The sequence below is a fragment of the Polistes dominula genome, unplaced genomic scaffold (genome assembly GCF_049000335.1).
Source record: "Polistes dominula isolate Pdom_NZ unplaced genomic scaffold, Pdom_raw_medaka contig_373, whole genome shotgun sequence".
Classification (NCBI taxonomy): Eukaryota; Metazoa; Arthropoda; class Insecta; order Hymenoptera; family Vespidae; genus Polistes; species Polistes dominula.
In genome coordinates, this window is record NW_028300899.1 from 2228996 (window position 1) to 2255380 (window position 26385).

The 26385-nt window shown below is 30.4% G+C and overlaps 2 protein-coding genes across 2 annotated transcripts; one reads left to right on the forward strand and one right to left on the reverse strand.

Moving 5' to 3' along the window:
• Window positions 1-5598, forward strand: GluRS-m (putative glutamate--tRNA ligase, mitochondrial). The gene is made up of 9 exons (XM_015318299.2): window positions 1-424; window positions 682-916; window positions 1002-1197; window positions 1273-1487; window positions 1568-1790; window positions 1889-2049; window positions 2154-2314; window positions 2395-2552; window positions 2639-5598. The coding sequence occupies exons 1-9, from the start codon at window positions 328-330 to the stop codon at window positions 2717-2719; spliced, it is 1527 nt and encodes a 508-aa protein (XP_015173785.1). The 5' UTR covers window positions 1-327; the 3' UTR covers window positions 2720-5598.
• Window positions 5575-24928, reverse strand: LOC107074269 (uncharacterized). The gene is given in 14 exon segments (XM_015335524.2): window positions 5575-5845; window positions 5985-6242; window positions 6458-6622; window positions 10771-10900; window positions 13969-14134; window positions 14206-14431; window positions 14531-14681; window positions 14765-15138; window positions 15229-15342; window positions 15344-16310; window positions 16404-16435; window positions 16437-17743; window positions 18073-18246; window positions 24799-24928. Coding segments are annotated over 14 exon segments (4383 nt in total). The 3' UTR covers window positions 5575-5656.
• Between the last annotated feature and the right edge of the window lie 1457 nt (window positions 24929-26385).

Genomic DNA, 26385 nt, shown 5'->3' on the forward strand with positions numbered 1-26385 from the left:
TAAACACTCATTATTTTTGTTAAATGATGCACGAAGATGTACTGGGTAGTTCATATTTTGTCCTTAACATATGACATTTGTTGCTTAACCTTTTCGTTACTAACGATTCATATATGGATCGTCCATTTAAAGATCCCGGACAAACAGCTGACCCATATAGGGATCGTATAATGTAAACGCTCATATTTACAAGCGTATTTATATGAAACGATACTTATGCAAGTCCTCCTGTAGTACACGCGAACGATATAATCCGACCCAAAGCATGCTGTAGTGAAAAGGTTAAGTTACATATGTTTTGAAAAATAGACGAACAGCCTTAAGAAAATGCGTGGCGGTATACTTCGAATTGTTAACTTTTTGTTTTTACAAAAACGTTATTGTTCCGAACAAGTGAGAGTGAGATTTGCACCGAGTCCTACTGGTATATATATATATTTTTGTATACTTCTTGCAAATAATTAACAAGAAAATAACAGAGATAATTTAATTATTGATATTAGGTTAGCTTATTTTTTTTTGTTTTTTATATATTAGAATTTTTCTACAGTCATAACACGGCTAAATATATTTATTGTAGGATATATTTCATTTGATTAAAAAAATTGTTTGCGTTATAATCACTCATATAAATAAATGTGTAATTAAGTATAATCTAATGATGTATTATATTCCTAATAGGATATTTACATTTGGGAGGCTTACGCACTGCGCTGTATAATTATTTATTTGCTCGTGCTAAAAATGGCACGTTCATTCTACGAATCGAGGATACTGATCAATCTAGAACAATACCTGGTGCGATGGAAAAATTACAAGATGACTTGATATGGGTTGGAATTATATCCGATGAAGATCCTATGAGAGGTGGCCCCTATGGTCCTTACCTTCAATCTAAACGTCTTGAAATATACAAGTGCGATGCTTCATGATCAAAAAATACTAACAAATATTGCAATTCTTATATATATCAATATTATTTCTGATCATATTAATTTCAGAGAAAATATACAAAAACTTCTTCACAATAAGACTGCTTACTATTGTTTTTGCACAGAGAATAGATTGAATTTGTTAAGACGAGAAGCTATTAAAAATGGTCATGTACCTAAATATGATAATAAATGTAGACATTCTACTGAAGAAGAGGTCAAAGAGAAATTGAGAAATGGCGTACCATATTGTATTAGATTTAAGGTGATTATTTAAGATGATTGTATAATTTCTTATTATTTAATGAAATTGTATTTACTTTCTGTAATTATTATTCAGCTATCCCCAAACATAGAAGCATTCGATGATCTGATTTATGGTCATGTAGCTCACGATATTTCAAAGGTCGAAGGAGACCCTATAATTATGAAATCTGATGGTTTTCCTACTTATCATTTTGCAAACGTTGTCGATGATCATTACATGAACATTTCTCACGTTTTGAGAGGTGTTGAGTGGCAAATATCAACACCTAAACATTTAATGCTTTATAAGTAAGATGATACTTATACACAAGATATTAAATATACAATAAGATGATCAATTAATTAAATGATTTTTTGTTTCGTTTTAGAGCATTTGGTTGGGTACCACCTGTTTACGGTCATTTACCTTTAATACTAAATAGTGATGGTTCAAAGTTATCCAAACGGCAAGATGGAATAAGAGTTGATTCATTCCGGAATTCCAATATTTTTCCATTGGCGTTATTAAATTATGTTACTCATGCCGGTGGTGGTTTTATGAGAAATCCAGATACTCCAGAAATATACACTTATGAACATTTGATTAAAAAAGTGAGTATGTTAAAATTTTCTTATTTATTTTATTAAAATATTTTATACTTTAACGTTCATATATATCATGCAGTCCTTTTTTTTTATATTTCTTTTAGTTCGATATTAAAAGGATAAATACAAATTCAACAAAGTTAGCACCCGAGATATTATTAGAACTTAATAGATTGGAAATATCACGGTTGTTGAGCAATCCAAACAATCATAAATTTTTAATCGAAAGAGTAAGGAAAATAGTAAAGGAAGCGTTTCCAAATTGGTACGTATCCTTTTCATCAATTATACAAAATTTATTGTTTGAAGAAATATCTGTGTGTTATCTTGTTGATAATTAATTAATCATTTCAATATCTATTATTTCAGCGAAAATAAGACATTAAAATTAGACGAAGATCATATTATTTCAACGTTGAATTGGGCGCAAAATAGGATTAACAAGTTAAGCGATCTTGTAACAACTGATTTAGCATTTATATGGGTTATACCAACTTCTCTTCCTGATATTACTTCACCTGAATGTATAGGTACAAAGTTACAATGAAAATCGAATAAACAAAATATGTAAAGTCACTTAATTATTAACTATCGTTATTAATAATTGCAGATGCTATTAAACATTTAAATGATAAGTTGATGGAGACTGATGAGAATGATTTATTGACGGATGTATTGAAACCGTATTTAAGAGAACTTGCTGAAAAGAACGGTATTCCGTTTCCTAGATTGATGAAAACTTTGCGTAAAATTCTAAGTGGTTTAGAGGTATTCCTTCAACAATACTATCCTTGTAACGATATATAACATATTTTAGTTACATATAAATAACAGAATGATATTTCTTATTTTAGAGTGGACCAAGTGTAATAGAAATGATTGAAATTTTGGGAAAGAATGAGACTCAATTACGTTTAAAACGTTGCATTCAATGACAAGAAAATACATAATGATATTGGACGGACTGAAACTTTACATTGTTTAAAGGCTTGTGCTATAATTATTAAAACACATTCTATTATAGTAGAAGATGCACTAAACAACTTTGATGATTCTTTTAATAGTAGTATTTTAGAGTACTAGATAGCATGATTACATTTCTTCTGTTCGACGTCTAAAAATGTCAGCGCATCTGATTATGGTAGTTGAAAGTAGTTAGACGTTTGGTGTATTTTCCTGTAGTATATAACAAAGTGCTATCATACTGCTCAGCATTTTTTGAAAAAATTTTTTATATAAGCTCGTGGCATTTGACCAGTTGATATAAATATCATTTTTAAGATAAACCAGTTATATAAGTAAATGATATAAAGGCTAAATACTTACAATTAAGAACTTTCTCTTAATGATGATTCCAAAGTTAGCTGTTTTTCTATTGTATATTAAGATGCTTTGCATGAAATGAAACTTTTGAAATATATTTACTGTCAGATTCTCTTAATTATTTGCAATTAATATAAGAAAATAGTACAAATCAAACAATGTGGAGGTTATGTGTGATCAGTAATTTAATTACAACTATGCAAATATTTTTTATCTGACAGATAAATAATCTTATTTGATATTAATAATTATTACAATTATTTAACTACATTACAAACCAATTAGCAGCTTCTTTAAGTCTTATTAAAGTAATTCCCTTTATTTCGTTTAATCAATATATTAATCTAAGAACGGTATACATTTAAACTTAAGTCATGCGTACTTCGAGATACTAGAAGCGCTACCTTGCGGCGAATAATTTAATTAATTTTAAAAGTTAATCCCTCTGATGATAGGCAACGTTAGTAATAATTATAAAAAAATAATTTTGAATAAAGATTTAAAATGTTATTTTTTTTATTAGATTAATAATTATTAGATTGTTTTTTGTTACTCAAAATTTTATATTATTCTGCCGTAGATTTTTATATTAAAAATATTTACTTAATTAAAATCAATAGTCAGCTATTATTAAATTGTATTTCTATTTTTTTGTATGGTGTAAATTACAAGTAGGTTTTTTTGAGTACAGAAAAGAATTCATATATACTTTTTAAAATTTTCTTTTTTTAAAAAAGATCGAATACTTATATATTGTTTAGATAATATTGAACACAATCGCATATTCTTAAATATATCCAAAAATACAATTATGCAATATTTAATAATACAATATCGATAAATTATGTTAATTTACTTAATAATGTATATATATTTATATATAAGGGCACTATTAATCATGTATAAACTTCTTATGTGCAGTTTGCCTAATGGCAAATAAAAATGGGGAAAAAAATCAAACGAATAAAGAAAAAGAAAAAAAAAAGAAAAAAAGGGCAAAAATTTTCATAGCAAACTAATAATAAAATTGTTCTCAAGACAAAACTAATACACAATTTTTATCTATTTTATATATTTAAATTTAATATATAAAGGAAAAATCTCTCAACCAGATTAAAATAAAATTGTATGTTTGTGCATTTATACTTAAAGAAAGAGAGGATACATGTTAATTAAATATAATAACAAGTATTCGTGTATTCGTGATTTTAATATTTAAAATGATATGAAAGATATTTTTGATTAATGGGCAATAATGATTGATATATCTAAGTACCTCACAAGCGATACTCTAAATTATATACAACGTTTCTCAAAAGTGTTTATATTTTTCTTATTCTGAATATTTATTTTTAAAAAACAAAAAAAGAAAATAATAATTAGAAAAAAAAATGGTCAGTACAGGCGTGTATCCTCCTATGTATTTATTCTACCCTGGAAGACTAGATTAAAAATGCCTACAAAAAATTACGAGACCCTAATGAACGTTTATTTATTTATTTATTTTTTTTTTTTTCGTTTAAATAGTACGAACTTCTACTACTACTATTATAACTTGCATTATCATTCATTTTTAATGAGTAATACTTGCGCGTTAAACAGACTAATTTATTGTGATCTAAATCCTACATTATTATTATTATTATTATTTTTATTAAATACATTAGCATTAGTGGCAAAGTAATTTACTCTCTCATTTCCATTTTTTTGTTGTTTTTACATTTTACTTCAATAATAACGATAACAATTGTAATATTAATTTAGTTAAATACAAAATATACTGGATTATGCACAAATTTGAAAGAGAGAGAGAGAGAGAGAGAGAGAGAGATTTTTTTCATTCGTATAAGTTGTAGCACCGAGATTTATATGTAAAAATGTTTTTTTTCTTTTTTTTTCTTTTCAGAAGTGTAGTCAATTTTATAAACGAATATAAAAAAAATGAGGAAAGAAATGTTGTAATAAAAGATCAACTTATTCGATGACATAAAAACTAGTAATCCTTAAATTCATGCTAATTATGGCAATAGCGAAGTAATTTTTTATAATAATCGAATCGGTTAGAAAGTACATGTACACCATGAGCTGCTACAAAACTCGGTTTTTGGCAGTTGCCTCATAAATTACAAATCATCTCCAAATATTCTTATTCGTATTTCTTTTTTTTTTTTTTTATATTAAAATTCTTTTCTTTTTTTTTTTCAATTTTCAATATATTCAACTTCGTATAATTATTTCGATAAGTCTTATTCTCTAATTCTAACAATTTTCATAATCGATTAATTAAATAACAAATTGACACGCGACTGGTTAATAATTTAGTGTTTTTTTTTTGTTTTTTAATTGAATTTTCTCAATTTCGTCGCATAGAATCTTCAACAGGCATATCTGCTGCTATTTTTCTTCTTCTCAGTTTTTTTTTTTTTTTATCCCAAATCGAAGGATCGAGATTTTTACTAAAGAGATCTTTTTCTCTTTTTTTTTCTTTTTTTTCAAAAATACAAATTAATTGTTAATAAGCGTTTCGTCTTTTATTTTCTTGTCTTTCTTCAAACGCCATGATCAAATTCGTGATATCCTTCGGCTCCTGTAAAAACTACATCGACCCAAACTCTCATAGCTTCTGGACTAGGTGCCATCAAGTGATACAATCTTGACGAAGTTTTTATGATGAAGGTTAACGATGGTTGTGGTGATTTAACTGTGTTCATGTGATCCACGTAGACCTCTTCTATTGACTGTATATAAAAAAAAGAAAAAAATTAAATAATAATAATAATAAATTATTCCCATATATTAATACATTGTCGTCTACATTTATTATTTTGAAGAAACAATATTTGATTGATTGTTTTTTTTCTTTCTTTTCTTTCCTACCTGAAAGTAAATAACTCCTCGTGCCTTTTTCGAATTGCTATCGCTGTAATACGTCAAGGTTTTCCTCTTTCGATCGAAAACGAACCACCGTTTGTTCCAGTGATGAAACTTTTTACTCATCTTTGACAAATAACCACTGCAATTGGTAGTATTAACCGTGACATCATCTATCAGCTGCAACTGATGTCCGGCAGTTTCAATGTGATGCCTCAAATCCAAGGATTCGGATTTTATAGGTAGATATCTTGTTAACGGCCTCTGAAAATAGATTTATAAATCATCGTATTATGCGTCTAACTTATCGCTGATAAAGATAATAACGCGAGAATTGTAAAATTATTGTTCACTATTGTGATTTAACATTTATTAATTTATAAATTGATAATACTTTTTCTTCGGTCTGTAAATGTAAATTTTTTAAATGATTTTAATTATCAAAAAAAAAAAACAATCTTAAAAATTAATTAATTTACCTGGAGTTTAGCCTTTTCACGATGTTTAACAGGTTGAAGTGGACCGATAGTATCCATTTCACTGGAGATCTGTGAAAGAGGTCGGCTTCCGTTTCCGTCAACGATACCACCACTGTTGTTACTGAGCCTTTCCCCTTCCATCGACGTTCTCCTATCATCTCTCATCTATTTAAAAAAAATTTAATCGTATTTATATTGTTCTAACGTGTTGGTTCTATGTGTGTGATAGGTCAGGAGAGGTTTCTTCATAATCCTTTAGCGATTAAATCCTATGACATATTCTAAATTTAAACAATGATTTAATAACAATGACGATCTATGATGATGAGAAAAAACGTGAATGACACAATATTTCATTTATTTAATAATATTATACAAATAGCAGTGTCACCTTTTTCTGAATTTATTTATTAATCTAATTTAACACTAGATTTACGAATTGAGCCAATTTGACTCATTGAACATTTGATTATTTTATATATTTATAAAATTTAAATACTATTTTTTGAAAACTTATTGGTTTTTAGTTACGTAATGAAATATACGTAAATATTAGTTCAATTCCTTTACTCAATCCTTTATTCAAACAATGTTATTACGTCATTAAAAAATAATGAACAAAACATCCGTAAATCTAGTGTTAAAAGAAATTTTTACTAGCTTGACTTTAAATTCATTTGAATTAATTAATTTATTTTTGTTGTTGTTGTTACGTTTTCTATTCGAAAAATAATTTATTTTTTTGAATTTTGTTAATAATTGATTAACGATTGAAACGGTTGAATGAGATTTGAAATTTTAATCAAGTAAAAAGTCACGTTGACGATGTTCGTAGAAGTATTTAATGCGTTTCAAGCGTACTCGGGTGAGAATGAGAGAAAAAGAGAGAAAGGAGAGAGAGAGAGAGAGAGGGCATGACTTCGCATAAGGGCAGTCAATGAGGAAAAATTGCTTAATGAGGTAGCCCTGAGTGATTCATACAATGGAAAATGCTCCTATTATTCCGTCATTTCTCACACTTTATGCAGAAACTCGGTTTAATAAACTTCGACGATACTCGAGACTTTATTGACTACGTATTATTATACTTAATAGTATTTATATATATATATATATATATTTTCCATGTTATTAAAAAATAAACAGAACTAAAATAATTATATAATAATAAGAATAATATTAATCGTTATAAATATATATATATATATATATATATATATATATATATTGAATTGATCGTTAATATAATTTCATAATTTAATTATAAAAAGAAAAGAGAAATAATGGAGTAATTTGATTTGATTATTTTAATAATAGAAAGCAAAACAAAACAAAAAATTAAAATAAAATCGAAACAATGATTAATACTTAATGATAAAGTAATTTTTTTTTTTTAAATCGTTTAAATGATTTAACTTACGCGTTTTTTTCTAATACATTTCTTCTTTTTAACTTCTCTTTTAATATAATTCATCCACATGAGAGACATTTGATTTGATATTTTTTTCTTTTTCTGTTTTTTTTGGATGATTGAAATTTAACAAAGAGAAAAAAAAAAAACAAGTGTATAGAGCAATTTTTAGAACAGATTTGAACAGTTGTCGATTCTCGAAGAGACAAAACGAAACTGACGTTTCTGTGAGAGACAGAAAATATCTCGACAATTTCTGTTTCAAAGATTTGTCCTCCTCCTCCTCCTCCTCCTCCCTCCTCCCTCTTTTTCTGTTTTTATATGTATGTATGTATCTGTGTGCATATGTGTTTTATTCGATTCTCTCTCTATCTCTCTCTTTCTTACTATAATCTTTCTGTATATTACAAATATCATTCTTGCAAAATTTAACGTAAGCTTATTTATGTGGTTGTTCAATAGAGGAAGTATTTCCTATCTAAAACAAACGTTTTCTAGATTCTATTTACTCGTTGTTTTATTACGTAACATCCAATAGAGAGAAAGAGAGAGAAAGAGAAAAAGAAAGAGAAAAAGAGAGAGGGGTTGGGAAGAGTAATGCATTCCACGAATAGTACAAGTAAAGCCAGTCCATTCGAATGAAACTCTGAGAAAATTCCTTTCAAATTCGAAATTTGATTTAAATTTAAAAAATTAAATATTTTCTGTTATATATATATATATATATATATATATATATGCCATTGTTTTAATATCCCATTTGTTTGTTTTTTTAATAACCGCATATTCAATGTTTTTGATTTTCTCTTCTTAAAACTTATCTGTATAAATTTGTAGTAAAATATACAATAAGATATTGACAAATGTTTAGTGAAAGATGCTACAAACTTAAACACGTTGTGCAATCACAAAATGATTGATCATAGATAAACATAAAAGAAAAGATTTCGAATAATTCATTTTAATTAGTTTAATTTTATGCGAATCAGATAGAAAAGAAATTGAATTAAAAGTACATCGAATTACTTCTTCTTTCCATTTTATTCGATGATCTTAAATATAATGTTTATTTTATAAAAGATTTTTCACAGACACGAATCAAAATTATTGCTTTTATGTTGAACTTTTGTAAAAAGTCAGGAAATAGTACATTACAAGTATAGTACAGTAGACCAGAGCATAGCAGATACTCAGACATTTTTAATTCTACTTTTTCTCAAACTACTTTCTTTTTCTCTCTCTCTCTCTCTTTTGTTTAAGCCTTCTCTCATTACATTTCACCGAAAGTTTTAATCTTTAATACTACCCCTGCCTTGTTTGATCCATGCTCAAAAAGCACCCCGTTATTACAACCCTGGCCTAGTTAAGGTTTGTTTAAAGGAAACACGTGTAATGCAGCAACGTTTCTCTTCTTCTTTTTCTTCTTCTCACGAATCGACCAAAACGTTTTGCTCTAGAATGTCTACTACTTGCGAAATTTGTCTTTCTCACTTTTCTTTTTTTTTCTTATCTTCTCTTATTCAGATAATAATTGTAAATATGTTAGTTTATTTGTTTAAATTTTGTAATCCAATGTTTGTTCTTTTTTCATTGTTTTCTTGGAATTATTTTTAATATCAATATTTAGTAATCTTCTTTAATTATTAATTATAATAACAATAATACAAATTACTAACAATTATAATCAAAAAATTGTACCTAATTTTTCAAAGCTCCTAACGATAGGCAACACTTTTACGCGAATGTAGAAAAGGTTTTATTGTAAGCGCTATCTAGTGATAATATTATTGAACTAATTTAACATAATTTAACACCCCTATCGATAGGCAAACTTTTTTTTGAAAAAAAGGGAGTACGCAAAAAAATTTGCGTACCTACATTCGCTCGAATAATTGATAAAATTCAATTGATATTCATTTTTTAAATTTGATGTCAAATTAATGAAAATGACGAACAAATTTTAGTGTAAAAAATTAAAAGAAAAACAGAAAACGTTTTATCGTGTTATTATCTTTATCGAAACTTCGTCAATTTAAGCCTGACATGATTAAAATTTATCTTTCACCAATAACATTTCGATTTAGCAATTTATCATGAATTTAATAAACATCTAGCTATTTAAAACGAAGAATTATTTAATGATAATGTAAAAACACAAATGAAAAATAATGATTAATTTTCATTTACTAAACTATAAATACCAATTATTGAATAGAATCAAATAAACAATGAGTAAAACAATATGATGATTACATGGCAAATATTTGACGTAAATGTTGTTGTTTTTTTTTTTTTTTTTTTTTTTATATTGAAAGACGTATTAGAAACGATCGAAAAAGCAGTTACGCAATGAAGCAAATGTGGCAGAGCAACAGCTATTAATTAGGTCATGATGCAGTTTTTCAAGCTGCATCTAATGTACGTCTCGATCCTTGTAAAAATGTATGAGAGATAGATATATCATCGTGTTTGATGAATTTTTACAAATATTTTAAACACGCAACTTATATTGTTAGACATTTTCTAAAACGATAATTAATTCCAATCATCGTATCCTAACGAATCAAACGATTTAATAAAAATGCGTGTTTTCGAGAAAATAAAAAAAAAAAAAATAAGTTTAAAAACTTGTAGTCTATGAAAAAATGACGTCAATGATATATCATTGATTAGCGATATCATAGATATAAATTTAGATTCGTAATATAATTTATCTTTATGAAATTTATCAATGATTTTAATCGTAACATAGAAAATAGATTTATTTAATCCAATAATCCTTTATTTAAAACTTATCCGATCGAATGCAACGACGTGCAAGTAAATCGAATTGTTGAGTTGTGATTGAAGATTAGAAAGAAAAAAAAAGGAGAGAGAGAGAGAGAGTGATTTATTTACTTACGTTATCATTTTGAAGCAGACTGTAAGAGTTGTTAGATGGTCCTGGACTTGGCGAAGTGAGTTCCGAAAGTTTACTCGGTGATAATTTCTCACCGGTTCCCCCGTCAGCTCCGTCGCTACTCCCGCTACCACTAAAAAAATAAAATCAAAAAGAAAGAAAGAAATATTATAAATTAAAAAAAAAAAAAAAAACAATAAATAAATAAATTGTGAAATAAATAAAATCATGACACAATGATTTATCTTCCATTACCAATTGATTTTTCCCAAGTCAACAACAAACATTGTGGCGTAGACAAATTGTAATTGTATTTTTTTTTTTGATCATAAACAAATATATTAAACGATTAGAAATATGTTTTTGTGTGTGTGTGTGTGTGTGTGTGTGAATCATACCAGATGTTATAGGTGATGTTATAAAATTTGTCGTAATTGAATGAACAATAATTGTAAAATTCTTTGGCGTGTTAGGTAGAACGATTGGGACTTTACCTTCGATGTTACGTGTACGAATAAACGACGACGAGAGTGTATCTCGATTCTCTCTGCTAGCGTGAACTTTAGCCGGTTTGCATAGGAAAAAACGTACTGGGACGACTCTTCTACTCGTGACCGGCGAGACTACTGACGAGGCCTATAGTCGCGGCAGGTATTATTAAAACCTAACAAGCACAAAGTGACTTGTGCTTGGTCGACCGGTTCGACAGAGTGCCACCGGCATAGCGTTTGATTCTCTTCTTCTACCACGTACAATGTGTTAGTGGTGAACAAGTAAACGGCACTCCTTCGCATCTCCTTCTATGCCGTCATCCTTGATTTTCCCTCGTTTCTGCGCTTTCTTTCAAGGTCACTCTACCACTCTCTCCCCTACCCTCCCCTCCCCTCTCCTCTATCTCTCTCTCTCTCTCTCTCTCTCTTTAAATATTACGTCCTTCTATTTCTTTCGAAATATTTTAAGAATGCGACACAACATGACTACTTTACACATATACAAATATATATGTGCTTAATGGATATATATATGTATATGTATAAATTATAATTAAATAATTTATGTAGAAATTGAAAAATAATGTTAAAAAGTAAATAAAATTTGAGAGAAAAGAAATTATATCTGTGTTCGGTGCTAATTTGATTTTTTTTTTTTTTTAATTTTATTTTATATATATATATATATATCTCGTATGCAGTATTTTTTAATCAAAAGTTATTCCTATAATTTTATAGTAGTACATACAGTAAAAAAAAAATTACTACAAATACACTAACACGTTATGCAATCACACCAAATGTGATTCGCAGGTAAAATTCAAATAAAAATCAAATAAAATTAATTTAAGATTGAAATAGTACTATATTGAATAAATTAATCAAAAACAATGTAAATAAATATGTATTTTAGTGAAGATATTTAAATGATTTTTTTATATTTTTTGTATATTTTATTTTAGAACGAATAATAAGAAATAAAAAATATTATGAAACTTACAGACAACGTTGACGAATATCACGAGTTCGTGTTTCCAAAGGATTACAACAATTTTCACAAATCCAATCCTTGGTAGCAAGATAATAACGATTACTCGTGAGAAAAGTAATTAAATTGCACCCTCTCAGCCTGGCCTCATTCATAATTGTTTCACCCACGTTTCTTCCGTTCATTTTTGAACATTATCCATAAACTTTTTATCTTTTTTTTTAAATAACATGTGCACTTTTTCATCAAAGTTTATATCACCAAATCCACTGGTAATCCATCGTTAATGAAATTCTTAATCTTACTTGCCATGATCCAAACATTTCACTTATCTTTACTTACATTTGTTAATTTTTTTAACATAAATTTGTAAACTTTCTTACGAATAAAAATATTCGGTCAGAAATCACGTGATAAAAAAGATATTTTTATGATAGATTAACAAAAAAAAAAAAATAAAGACATAATTTAAACACTATCTTCGTATGTTACACTTGAATCAATATTGAATTTTCGAACAGAATATAACTACCTCATCATTTTTTAGATTTCTAAGTTATATTATCTTTCTTTCTCTCTCTCTCTCTCTCTTTTTGTCTCGCTATCTTTATTTTATTATTGATTTTAGTTTTCGTATATTAGATCGAATAGAGAACGACGACGACGACGACGACGACGTATCAAAAAACGTTGATGTTAACGTTGACGAGCCGTGGAAAGACAGCGAGTTAGGAGAGATATCGTATCGCATGATAACGCCCCACTTCGAATAGCAATACTAGCACTCAGAACACATATATATACATTATACCAGATACATTAAGAGACTTAGGAGAATAACCATACACGTATGCATTTGTGTGAGTGAATGAGTGAGTGTGAGAGAGATAGATTGTTAAGAGGTTCGCTAAAACGTTTGATTGTTAAGAGCAATCAGGCTTCTCGTCATCATGATCGTAACGTACAATCGGTTTCCTTCCTCGTAAATTTGAACTTTCAAGGCTTCCCACTTTAACTTCTTACTCTGAACAAATTCTAATTTTTTTTTTAAATTTTGTCAGAAGTATTTGGTAAATGTAAATATTGAGATTAGGCGAATAAGATAAATCCTTGATTTTATAGCACTGTCGTTTTCTTCTCTAGACTGCGATTAGCTTAGACTTCTTGAACTTTGTCTATTTAGAAACGTTGTTATTATCTGTTGATCTTTTTAATGATGTGTTTAATTTTCTTTTTTATTTATCTTTTTATTGAGATCTATTAAAGATCCACTGTTTATACTGTGAATGAGAATAATACTGAAACACTTTGTAAATATCAAAACCTGCACGGATTGGAGCTCACGTTATACTAAAAACAATTCGGTACTGGGAGTTCGAAGAGATCCGTTATACGGATGATCGAAAACGTACGTGGAATATTTAATAAGATTTTTCAATGGCTTTCCTTTCTTTCTCCCCTCTCTGTTAAGAAGTTTTCATACAAGTTTAAAACACTATAGCCAACATGCGTCATCGATGTCCTTTGTAATATCGGATATATTACATTAATTATATTATTCCACGTATTCATTATTTTGAACATATTTGTGTTGGAATTTATTTAGAGTAATGATCGAGTTAGTTTTCCTTTTTTTTTCTTTCTTAAATTTGATTTATACGAGCGTAGGATTTGATAAGATTAGAATCAAGATTAGAAGGTTTTGAGAAATGTGATAGATACCTTTCCGTTAAGCCTGTTGAATAACTCGAAGATTCTTCACCTGATTCGACACTATTAAAGGAAGCACAATTCATTTTTCTTTCTTCCCATTGAGAACGTACTTCGTCTTGAACGCGTCTTTTGAGTTCTTCGACTCTTCTTCTTTCTTCAGAAATCACTTGGCTACCTGTTTTTTTTTTTTTTTTTTTTTTCAAATATTTTATTCGTTTTATTTAATTTTTGTTTGCAGTTACTAACCTTGTTTCGCTAAATGAAGCTGTCGATTTCTCTCAATTTCCTTGAGGGACTCGATAGTTTTTCTACCTAAGCTGCCCTGATTATTTACTATGGGAGAGTCAATGGTGACTCTGGAGATTCTATCGAAATCTTCCCTGCTCGGTGATCGTTTCTCTTCGCAATTATCGCACGAATTTTGTAATAAGTTTTCGAGTTCATCGTTGATGGTTCGCAATCTATTTCTTCCCTAATTAAAAATTACAAAAGAAATATATTAAATAAATATTTTTATTGTTGAAAAAAAAAAAAAAAAGAAAATATGTCGTTTGAATTTGTTGTCTCTTACTTCTTCCAATCGTTTCAAATGGCCTAACTTTTGTCTCTCAAGGCTTCTAGCATCTTTTGTCGCTATATTGTTGGCTTCCGATCGTTGAGACTCCAAATTATTTAATTGAGCTTTCTTCGTTTCTATTCTCGACGTTAACTCGCTCAAATACCTGCAAAAATATTAATCAAAAAATATAAATCAACGAGTAAATAGAATAAATGTGTAGAAAGTAACTAAAAAATCTCTACAAACCTTTGCAATTCCTCTCTGGTAGCAAGTTTGCTCGCTTCCTCTTCCAGATGATGGAATTCTAAATCCTCGAAAGCTTTCCTCTCGGTTTCAAGGACGTCCTGCTGAGCTGCCAACTTTTCACCAATGTCCTGCTGCCTCATTTCATCCATGGAACGCGTTAATTCTTCTTCTAATCTAGCGTAAGCTTGTTGAGCTTTCTGTACTCTTTGCTTAGCCTCTGTTTGTAATTTTGCTTGGGTCGTATTATCCTCGGCCATTTCTCTTTCGAGTTCATTGATCCTCATTTGGACCTTTATCTTTTCACTCTCCTCTTGTGTCAATTTTAAAGATTCCGATTCGTATTCAGCCGATAAGAGTGCCTTTTCCAATTCCAACTTAAATTATTAATAATTATTATAATCAAATTTTCTAGAATACAAATATAAAACATAATTGATAATAAATGTAATTAATGGAAAAATTACCTCTCTGCTAATTTCTTCCTCTTGAATTTCAATATCAGCAACGCTTCTCTTCAAAGCATCCATGTTACTGAGAATATGAAGTTTTTCGTTTTGCAAAAATTCGATGTACTTTTTTTCTATCCTCCTCTTCCAATTCCTTCCTTTCTTTATCGGCCTTAGCCTCGTTCGATTTCGCGTTATCTTTCTCGGAATTATTTCTTTTCGGTGTGGTACAAATTTCTTTGGATTTTGACAACATTGACAATTGCTCGATAGCTTCGAGAAGATCATCGTTCGATATCGTCAATTTGTTTTCTATCATTTCACACGAATTAGAAAGTTGACCATTTTTCTTTGGCATGGAATGATTTTGATTATTATTGTTATTGTTATTATTACTGTTATTACTACTGTTATTGTTGTTATGATGATTAGGAGTGTTGTTTGGCATCGATGATGCTGGTGATATGGAAGACACGATTACGTTCTCGTACAAACTCAAATTGCCATTTGAAGACACGAATCTTTCGTAATTTTGTGCCAAAGTTGTTTGCTGTTGAGTCGAAATTTTCGTACCGTTTAATTGAATCGTTCCATAAGTCGAAGTTTCTTTTGTACTTTCACGTTCGTCACTGTTGTTGTTATTGTTACTATTATTATTATTATTATTATTATTATTATTATTATTGTTATTAACTGCGGTACGATCGAAAGTGATATTTTCGTAATTTGGTGTGCGGGCTTGTGAAATCGAATTAGAAAAACTATGACTTGTGTTATTCGCCCACTTGGTGGTGGTAGCTTGATTATTGTTGTTATTATGATTTGGTATAGTTTGTTGAATCGCTGTATCTTGAATTATTGGACTATCCAATTTCTGTGGTATTTGATCTTTTTGATCGATGGGTGAAGTATTATTTTGATAGATCATTTTGGAATTTTGTACTGTCACGTTCTCGTAATTATTCGTTGACGATTGTTGTTTTGGGGATTCGAAAGAAAAATGTGGTTGATTCTTCGATGGACTTTTTGGGCTTTCGTACGGTGATGCGTAGCCGCCTCCTAATCGTTTGTCTCGTGGAAGAGAACCATTCGTTTTGATTCTGTGAAAAGAAAATCATTGTTCCAAGTGAAACGATACAATCGTATTTCAAATTGTCATTAAAATAATGAGTATAATTATGAATAAGAATTACCTGTTAGGTTGTCTAGGTTTATCGAGGGTACTTTTGTCTTTCGTATTCCGCGCACATAGCCAAAATTTCTTCCAATCTCATTTTCTCTTGTCTTTCAATTTCCTGTTCTCTTAATCTTTCTTCTTGCGCCCTTTTTCTTTTATTCTCAGCCTCACGACGTTTGTTTTCAGCATCGATTTGCCGTTCACGAAGTTCCTCCAACGAACAACCACTTCCTATGCTCGGTGTTGGACTTTTAACACGAGTATATGGCCTATTTTGTTCACCACTGTATTTAGGATTACGATTAAACGCTGGACTCGGTGGTTGAATCCTTTTAATGATATTTGGACTCGAACCAAAATTTGGACCAACTGCGTTCCTAATTACACCACTGGTGGTGTTGTTACTACTGACGCTATTGTTACAACGATTTGGTGTCACCGAACCATTACAAAGGTTTGAATTTGATCCAAATTTCTCCAATTGTAAATATTCCGTAGTGGTTTTGGTGACAATCAAACTCTGACTCATGTCAAATTCCCTACCAACTCCGAGATCATCCAAATCATTAGATCTCTGACACATCATACTACGAGACATTAGATCCGTACGAGAGGCTGAATTTCGTGGCATAACAACATAATTCTGAGAACCTTGATCGTTCTCACTTTTATTTTCGCGATAATACGGCTTGTAAGTTTTCAAATAAGTTTCAGCCGTCGAGAACATTTGTATTTGATTACGATTTAGGGTCGGTGAGTTTTGATAAGGCAATGAACGATTGTGATCTAACATCGGTGAGTTTTGATTAGGCGTGTTAGATCTGCTATGATTTTTATTACTTTCTGTTGACTGACGATTGTCTTCGAAGGAATGATTATTTGGGGATGACGTAACGAAAGACGGTGTATTCGAACGGCTTCTGTCTAAATTCGTCAAATTTTGAAGCGGCGAATTATTGTTGCTCGACAAATTGGAACTGTTCCTTGCCGAGGAAGTCGGTGTTCTCGAGTGTCCTAAAATCTGATCGGCCGGAACGTTGGTCGTAATACCACCTGCTGGAAATACTTTCGGCGATACGCAGTTGTTTCTGTTTTGCTTCGACAACATCTCAAATTTCGTTAACTTCCCAAGGAAGCCAACTTCATCGTCGGAACATGAATTCCTTGGTGACTTTCTTGGCGCAACCGGTGGCTTTCTTTCCAAGTGACAGCCCTCCTGAAGTTGATTGTCAGGTAGGGAGAAGCTTATGGGTGCCATGGAAATTCTTGATTGTGGCAGTACCGATCGGAGTTGCTTGGCCTCGGCAGGGTGATTGAAGCGCATGTAATTTGATCTGCCAATCGACAGCATGCAACCTACAACACACGACAAGGAAGAAGTATTTTAAATGTGATTTTTATTGTTATTACATTGTCATGTGTCAATACTAATAAAATTTATCTATCTATCTATCTATCTATTTATCTAAGAAATAAATACAATTTCTATATGTATGAAATATTTCAAGAGAATAAAATTATTCCAAAAGATCGAACAATTGTTTTTTTTTTTTATTTTTTATATTACTTGGGTAATCGAAAAGTGAGAGTGAACGTTTGAAAAGTATCCTTCTTTCGAGACTTTCTTTTGGATCGAGACAAATTTGGTACGTCGGTGGTACACATACAGTGGTACAAGGTCTTACCTTGAACAAGTCGCACAGATGAATTTATCGGGACACCATCGATAGCCGTGTTTCCATTTATGGGATGAAGAGTGACCACACCGTTATTGTTTTCAATCGCGCAATGAATGGATTCAACTCCTGTACCAGCCAATGGAATATCAGCATCCCTGTTCGATCCAAGAGTAATTCTACCTGTATCAAAGAACAAAAAAAAAACTTATCAAATTTTTACATATGCGCACACAACGCATTGTTTCATCATTTGAACAATAATTATATTTTAAATTATCAACATACAGTAGAACTTTAATAATAGTAGGTGAATTTTCAAGTGCAAGATCTTTCAACGCTTGATCTTTAAACTACCAAGCTCTCAATGTTTATTTGAACCGAAACGAGGATCAAAGTTAACCACTCGAATTTATTTTCCCTTCTAAATTAGCAAATCCTTGGAACTCTGAGCTCACCGTTTGCACCCACAATTCTATGACGGAACATATAGTTACATATACAGAGAGAGAGAGAGAGAATTAGGTTCTATTCATTACACCTCGTTACATGAAAGAGGCACAAGCGTTAACAGTAATCGATGTCTCTCAGTAGTTCTCAACCAATGGAATAACGATATTTCTGATTAATCTTCTATTATTATTATTATTCTAACTTAAAAGGGCTAATTTATTATTATTTCTTTTTGAAAATAACCGATTATCTTTCGTCTTCAATAAAAATGTCGTCGTCCCCCCCCCCCACCCCTAGTATGTTATGATTCAGACATTTATTTCTACATTTTGTTCTTATATTTCTTGGACATCCAAGATTAGATCGGCGCCTCGGAGGGCACCACCAGGATTCACACTTACTTTAGTTCGGTAATCGTCCGAGAAAATAGAAGAATGAAAAAGATTCTCGTGCAGTGTGCCCGAGAGTATAATTCAGAGTCCGCGGCGTATTCCGATCTCGCAAGACGCGAGTAAATCGCAGTGCATTCTACAAAGGACTGCAGTTATATTTAGTTTTGGCGCGGTTCTACTTTCTCTCTCTCTCTCTCTCTCTCTCTTTCTCTCTTCAACCCCTCTATGTTCTCTCTTCTTCCTTCTCTTTCCATGCATTTTCAGTCTTTTTGGAAACCCGTCCGCCATGTCTAAAATATATCCCTGACTTAAGGGAGAACCTTTGAGTTACTTGGAATCTGACAGGACAACTCGTTCCACAATGTCTTTGTCCTCTTCGAACTACGTTCCTATTCGCAATTATTAATTAATAAATCATTGTGTATTTTTATTGAATGATTCATTGGCAATAATATTTTACATCTATTTATTTTTATTTCGACGATTTGTTTGTTTGTAAATTATTACAAAGATTCGTTCTCGATTATTTCTTATTTTTGTTTGTTTGTTAATATTCTACGTCCAGTTTGATCAAGAAGGATTATTTGAAAAGAGTATTTTCTGATGAAAATTATAATAGTGAAAAAAAAAAAAAAAAAGATATTCCTTTCGATATAATCTTCTTGATCTTTCAGCATAATCAACAAGGGTAGAAAAGTACAATCGAAAGCTTTTAATCTTCTCATTTTCCAGCATTGTGACTATTTACTTGAACGGTTCATTGTTTGTATCGGTAAAAGGGGTAGACAAGTTCCACTTGGTTGCACAATAGTACACATGGAGACCATGTATACTTAGCAACCAGTCTTCTCTCTTTATCTATCTATCTATTTATCTATCATCTATCTTTGTATCTATCGATTGTGTGAAGATACATAGTACAACACCACTGTGTACTATACACCTTGTGTACAAGTTACAAGCTCTCTCTATTCATTCTACTCAAAATGAATAGGAGAAAAAAAAGACTAAAGAAATAAAAAGAGAGAGAGAGAGAGAGAGAAAGAGAGAGAGACACAAACAACACAACACATTCGTACGATAATCAGCGAGGTGCATACAAGAGAGAAAGAGTGAAAGAGAATTAAAAACAGGAAGCAACTTCCTGACAAACCAATTCGCTTTGGTCCCTATTGTATTCGAACGAGCTTCATACTTCCAGTTCAAGAATTTACTCTCGCTCTTTTGTGTACGATATTCATTTTTAAATTTATGCAATCATAAAATAAAATTATTATATTTGATATATATTTTTTTTAATATTTACAATGTAATATACGTGGGTGGTGGGTTAAGAAGTTTTCTAGCTTAACGTGGAAAACATTTTCTTTCGATCAAACTTATTTTTATTTAAATTAAAAACAAGGAAATAAAAGTGTGTATCAATTCATCCTAATGTGTGCAATAATTTAATTATTTTTGTATTAGGTCTTACAATATATATATATTTATTTACTATTTTATCTAAAAAAAAAAAAATAAATAAAATAAACACTTTTAAATAATATGATTCATTTGAAAAGAATTCAAGATTCTTTTTTTTTTTTTTTTTTTTTTTGTTATTTGAAGAACTTAACTAATTGACTTTCTAGCTCGATGCTATATCTTGTTTATTTCGTCTCGTTTAAACTATGATGATTACACAACGCAATTGGATCTCATCGGGCTGCGTAATAAAGATGACTTTAGATGGATGGAAGACACGGTTGTCAGATAACAAGAAAGAATTACTTGAAAAGTGAGCTAAGGAACGATGATTATTAGATCTTGGGAAAAAAAAGGGGGCCAATCAATTTCTAAGTATACAGAGGTTGTGTATTAACAAATTCGTAACTTTGAAATAAATAAAAGAATTCATACAAATGTTCATCTATTCAACTTGAAGTATCTTATATAATGTATATTTTATTTATATGATGAAAGTAATTAGGGTCACATGAATGGAAGGGAATTAAAAGATGGGGAAGAAGATCGAAGAAACGGTTAGATTCGATGAATCTTTCGAAGGAAACGGGAATGAAATATCTTCAAGTGGAATCACCTCTCATCTCATACTAGAAAATACTTCTTGGATTAGGATGATTCACTGGTTGTAACTACTACTCCATGACTATCCGTTACCATTTCCCAATGTTTTCCAAGGAAACGAGAAACAAGCGAGTTTAGGGATTATATTCTGGAAGTTTTGAAAAAGAATAGACCGAAGAAGTATCTGGGATTTACTTAAAAATACAAATTAAAAAAAAAAAGTAAAAAAATACACACACACACACACACACATACAAAAAGGAAAAGTAAATACAAAAGAGAGACTAAAATAGGAAATAATATTAAACATGAATTTGTATAATAATTTGAACAGATGAAGAGAACAACACGAAGGTGTAATGAAAAAGAGGGAAGAAAAAAAAAACAGAAAATAAAAAGAAAAAATAATTAATATATGCAAAACATTATTAAAAAAAAAAAAAAAAACAAGAAACAAGAATAAATAAATACACTAAATTCATAATGAAATAAAATTGTAATACTTGACGCAAAATATTATAATAAAGGGGGAGGATACATAAACATTATATATGAAGAAAATTAGAATAAAAAAAATATAGAGATAGGAGAGCTAGGGAAAGTGCACATAAACGATTATGAGAGAAAGATAAGGAGTAAGAGTAACGTAGAGAGTAGTGATAGAGATAGAGAATGAGTAAGTAAAGAGGTAAAAGAGGAAGAAAGAGCGCACTTTGAGGATTGACTCATGCAATAATTTATATTGCGAGTGCCCTACTCTCCACGAAGCGACTATATTTAAGTACTGCTGTACAACTTGAAGAAAGAGGCATGAGAGTGACTGAGAAAGCAACAGAGAACAAGAATGAGAGGGAGAGAGAGAAGAGAGAGAGTGGTATGCACTTATGAGCCAGCATGGTCTCTTCTTGCTGGGTTAGTGTCCTCCGTTTCTCCACCACCACCACCATCACCACCACCGCCAGCATCATCACCACCAACACCACCTTCTCCTTCTTTTACTTCTCGTTGTTGTTGTTGTTCTGCTTCTTCTTCTTCTTCTTCTTCTTCTTCTTCTCGTTCTTCCGCCTCTTCCCTTCATTTCTGACCGAAGAAGAAGCGTCTTTACGCCATTTATATACCCTCCCGTACGAGCAATTTATACGCGCGCATGAAAGCACGTGCATCGAAGAACGCTCTTTCAGAAATGGCGCGCTGTATAAAAGCGCCCTCACCTCCCGCATGCAACACCCTACTTTCTTTCTATTTTCTTTCTTTTATTTGATTATTATTATTATTATTATTATTATTATTATTATTATTATTATTATTATTTTATTTATTCGTTTATTTTCTCTCTGTCCCCTTTCGGATGCTAAGAAGATGGCTTTTGATGATGAATTCGATAAAATTTCTTTCAACATTGAGAATGAATTGATTTGAATGCGATATTATCATTATTTTAAAATTCTTCTTTTTCAACTTCACTCTCGATCAATTTTGAAATACATTTGTATACTTTCAATCTTGTATATATCTTACAAGTATCATTAATTTCCTTGATTGTTTAACAACATCAAATTTACGATGAATTTATTTGATAAAAATTAATATCAATCTCGATTGTACTCGTGTGTTTTAATTATTTAATAATAAATAAAAAGAAAAATTCAATTATGCAAACGATATTATAGATTTTACTCTTTCGTTGTTTTCTTTATTTCTTTTTTTTTTTTGAAGTCAAACTTCCTTCCGGTTTTTGACGTTTAAACTTTGAATGCATCTTGTCGAAAGTACACGGATGACTAGACGACGAAAGCGTAACATCTTACAAGATGTATTTTTAAAAGGGAATATTTCAACGATGAGGCGAACTCGAACGGCAAACGGCAACGGCAACGGCACACGGCCTTTCTAGAGGAGCTCGATTATTTCAGGAATATGTAGTCGAGCACCAGAGTTCGAAAAGGGAAGGAAACACAGTATGTATGTATACGAGAAGAAGAAGAAGAAGAAGAAGAAGAAGGAGAAGAAGAAGAAGCAAGGAGAAAACGCTTGACTTCTACTTTATGTAATACATACATGATCAAGTTTAAGAATTTAATCGCGTTTTTTTTTTTTACACAGATACAACACTGAACAACACACTATGTACACACACAACATCCACGGAGATTAATCTTGAGCTAGTCTAGAGATATCAAATTAACAAATTAAAGAACCTTATTCGTTCGTCCCTCGAAAATTCGACCCTAATCAAATCCTTACTCCCTCTTCAAAATTATCTTCCCGACGGTGGTAACTAATTATTTAATTTTGCTGGATGATAATTTTAAACTCACTCCTCTCTCTTTCTTTCTCTTTTTATATTTGTTATTAGTTATCAGTCCTTGAAAATATTACACGATGATAGATTAGAAAAGATTAGAATATTTCGAGTAGTATTTGGTATATATGAAAGTGAGCGTGAAATAAAATTGTCTAATATTATCGAATAATATATTAGAAATGATTAAAGTATTTCAAGTTGAACAGATATGAATGAAATTTCTAAAAAAAAAAATAAACATCTTATCAAATTTAATTTTATCCAAAAATACGAGAAAACAAAATGATTATTTGCCACATTAATAATAATATCAATTGATTTATTTTTTTCCCCTTAATTATTACTATATTCTAATAATTTTCTTTAAAAATGATGATATTTTGCGTTATTAAACCACATAAAGTGGTTAACGTTATTATTTACAATTTTAATTAATACGAAAATATATACACGCGTTATCCTGCGTATGATGTCATTTTACCGATGACATCATATTTGCAAAGTCAACTAACTAAAATGAAGATTTTTGTTGCAATTTAAATCCTTGAATAGGCAAAAAAAAAAAGAAAAGAAGAAGAAGAAAAAAAAATAGAAATGCAACTCGAGCGTGAGCAAAAATAAAATCTTCTTCGTACGCGTACCACGATTACGAAAGTTAATCTTATCTGTCGGCGCTATTATACACGTGGATTTTTTTTCAGACATCCTCCCCCTCCCCTCCTCCTCCTCCTCCTTTTCTCCTCCTCCGCTTCTTCCTATTCCACCCCTTTTTCTCTTTTTTTTTTTTTTTTTTTTTAATTTCTTTTCTCTCTCTCTCTCTCATCGAGATGATATCACTTTGTTCCTACTACTACACGCGATTATTTTCCCCCCACAAATTGACTCTATCGAAAGAATTTATCTCTAGGTGACACGCCTTCCAAAGAGAAAGAAAAAGAGAAAGAGAACAAGAAAAAGAAAAACAAAGAGACAAAGAAGATGTAGATGGTCAATCGAGAAACACCATGGGATTTCATTTTCTTTTTTGTGCAACGTCATCGAGAGTCTTTAGAAAACGAGCGATCGTTTTCCTTACGAATTATCGTTCCTTCTGCCCTCCTCTCCCATCCCCTCCCCTCCACCCCATTCCATTTTTTTTTTTAAAGGAAACCCTTTAGCTTAATCATCATTGTACTATCGATACTATATACGAGAAGTTACAAATAAACGATTTTGATGGAGCAACTTGTTTATGATTGTTTCTTGTAGAAGTTCTTAGTATATCATATCTATGTGTGGTATGATAATTAATCATTATTCTATAATTATCTTCTACGTGAATCGTACTTTTATTTATATATATGTATATATATATTTTTTTATTTTAAATAAATGTTGATACACACATAAATTTAGTTAACGTCGTTTCACATTTCCTATGTAATATAATGCTATTATTTATGACGTTACAATTTAGTAATTATTTTCAATAGTAAAGAATTATATAGCTCGTATAAAATGCATGTAACTTGGTTTTACCTTCAGGTAAAGGATGCAAGGTCACTGCAGTCGACAATCGTCCGCTTCCCGTGGACACAAGATGCGGTGCTTCCGTTTGAACTCGTAACGCCCGGCCAGCTTCTCGTACTTCAAGACCAGCGTTCGCCATTGCTGTAAATAACAAAAAAAAAAAAAAAAAAAGCCATAAAAAATATTATTACAAAAATAGTCTAAAAAGTGGATATTTTATTTTATAAAAAAAAAAAATAATAAAAAAAGAATAGCATAAAGAGTTATCTTTCTTTATTTGATACAAATGCGTTTAGGAGTGTGATGATAAATATATTATGTTGAATTATTTAAAATCACCATGAAATATCATTTTTATTCACATATAAATTGCTCACACAGAAGTCCAATTCGATTAAGTCCAGAAAATTAATGTTATATAATTGATTTTAAAAACTTCTTGTTGTTTCTTAATTTGATCAGTTCAGTATATAAAGTCTCTTTTGATTTTTTTTTTTTCCAAAGAGTAGACTTTGCAATAAAAATATTTATTTGTACAGAACGTACAAATAAAAACTTCAGTATTTATTAGAACAATAGTAGCATCTTAAAAAGAAATTAGAACTTTTGATAATTGAAAAATCAGTCCGATACACACGTCTTTAAGTCAACGAATTACCTTATACCGCCATCTGTTAGAATCTTATCGAACTAACAGAGATAATCATGACTCTTTGTTAGTAATAAACAAATAATTCGCAATTAATAAAATAATATTGCGAATATAAATTGAGATATAAACTATTCTATCTTTTAAGTTGGACGAAACTGCACACAGTGTGCAAAATTTTATTCAAATCAGTTCAGTAGTTTAGGAGTCCATTGCGGACAAACAACGTAACACGTAATTTATATATATATATATATATATAATAAAAATGAAGCAACGGGTATAAATCTTCTAATAATGAAAAAAACAAAAAAAATTAATTATTCTATTAAAATTGATAAAAATCAGAAAATATATAAAAAAAAAAAGAAATGAATTTAAACGCATTGGCTTCTGAACGACTCATATAAGTACCCTATGTACATGAAATTTTTGTGTTTGGTAATAATTATATTAGATAAAAATTCTGTAACACGGTGAATCATGATTGGTATCATTATTGTTTTATATATGTTGTTGTTGTTGTTATAATGTTTGCGTCTGCGATAGAAATCACGACTTCGTCGCGTCAAATCGATTTCACCCGCGCCTTATAATACCCAAGGCTCGTGGGAAAAGAGAGAAAGAGAGAGAGAGAGAGAGAGAGAGAGAGAGAGAGAGAGAGAGAGAAAAAGAAAAGGTTTAAACGAATACGAAGAAGAAAAAAGAAAAGAAGGGGGATGAAAAACCGGTCTTCTCTTTCCTTCTTCTCTCTTCTCACATGAACCACCGATAGACGGTCGTTCCTTTTTTTTTTTATTTTTTTTTTTTTTATTATTTTTTAGTTCATTTTTTTCTTAATCTTCTTCTCATCCTTTCTTCGCAGACTTCGGTCTTCGGAGTCACGGGTCAAGATAAATTAGAAGGCGTGTAGGTATTTCTCGCGTGTGCCATGAACGCGTGCAATG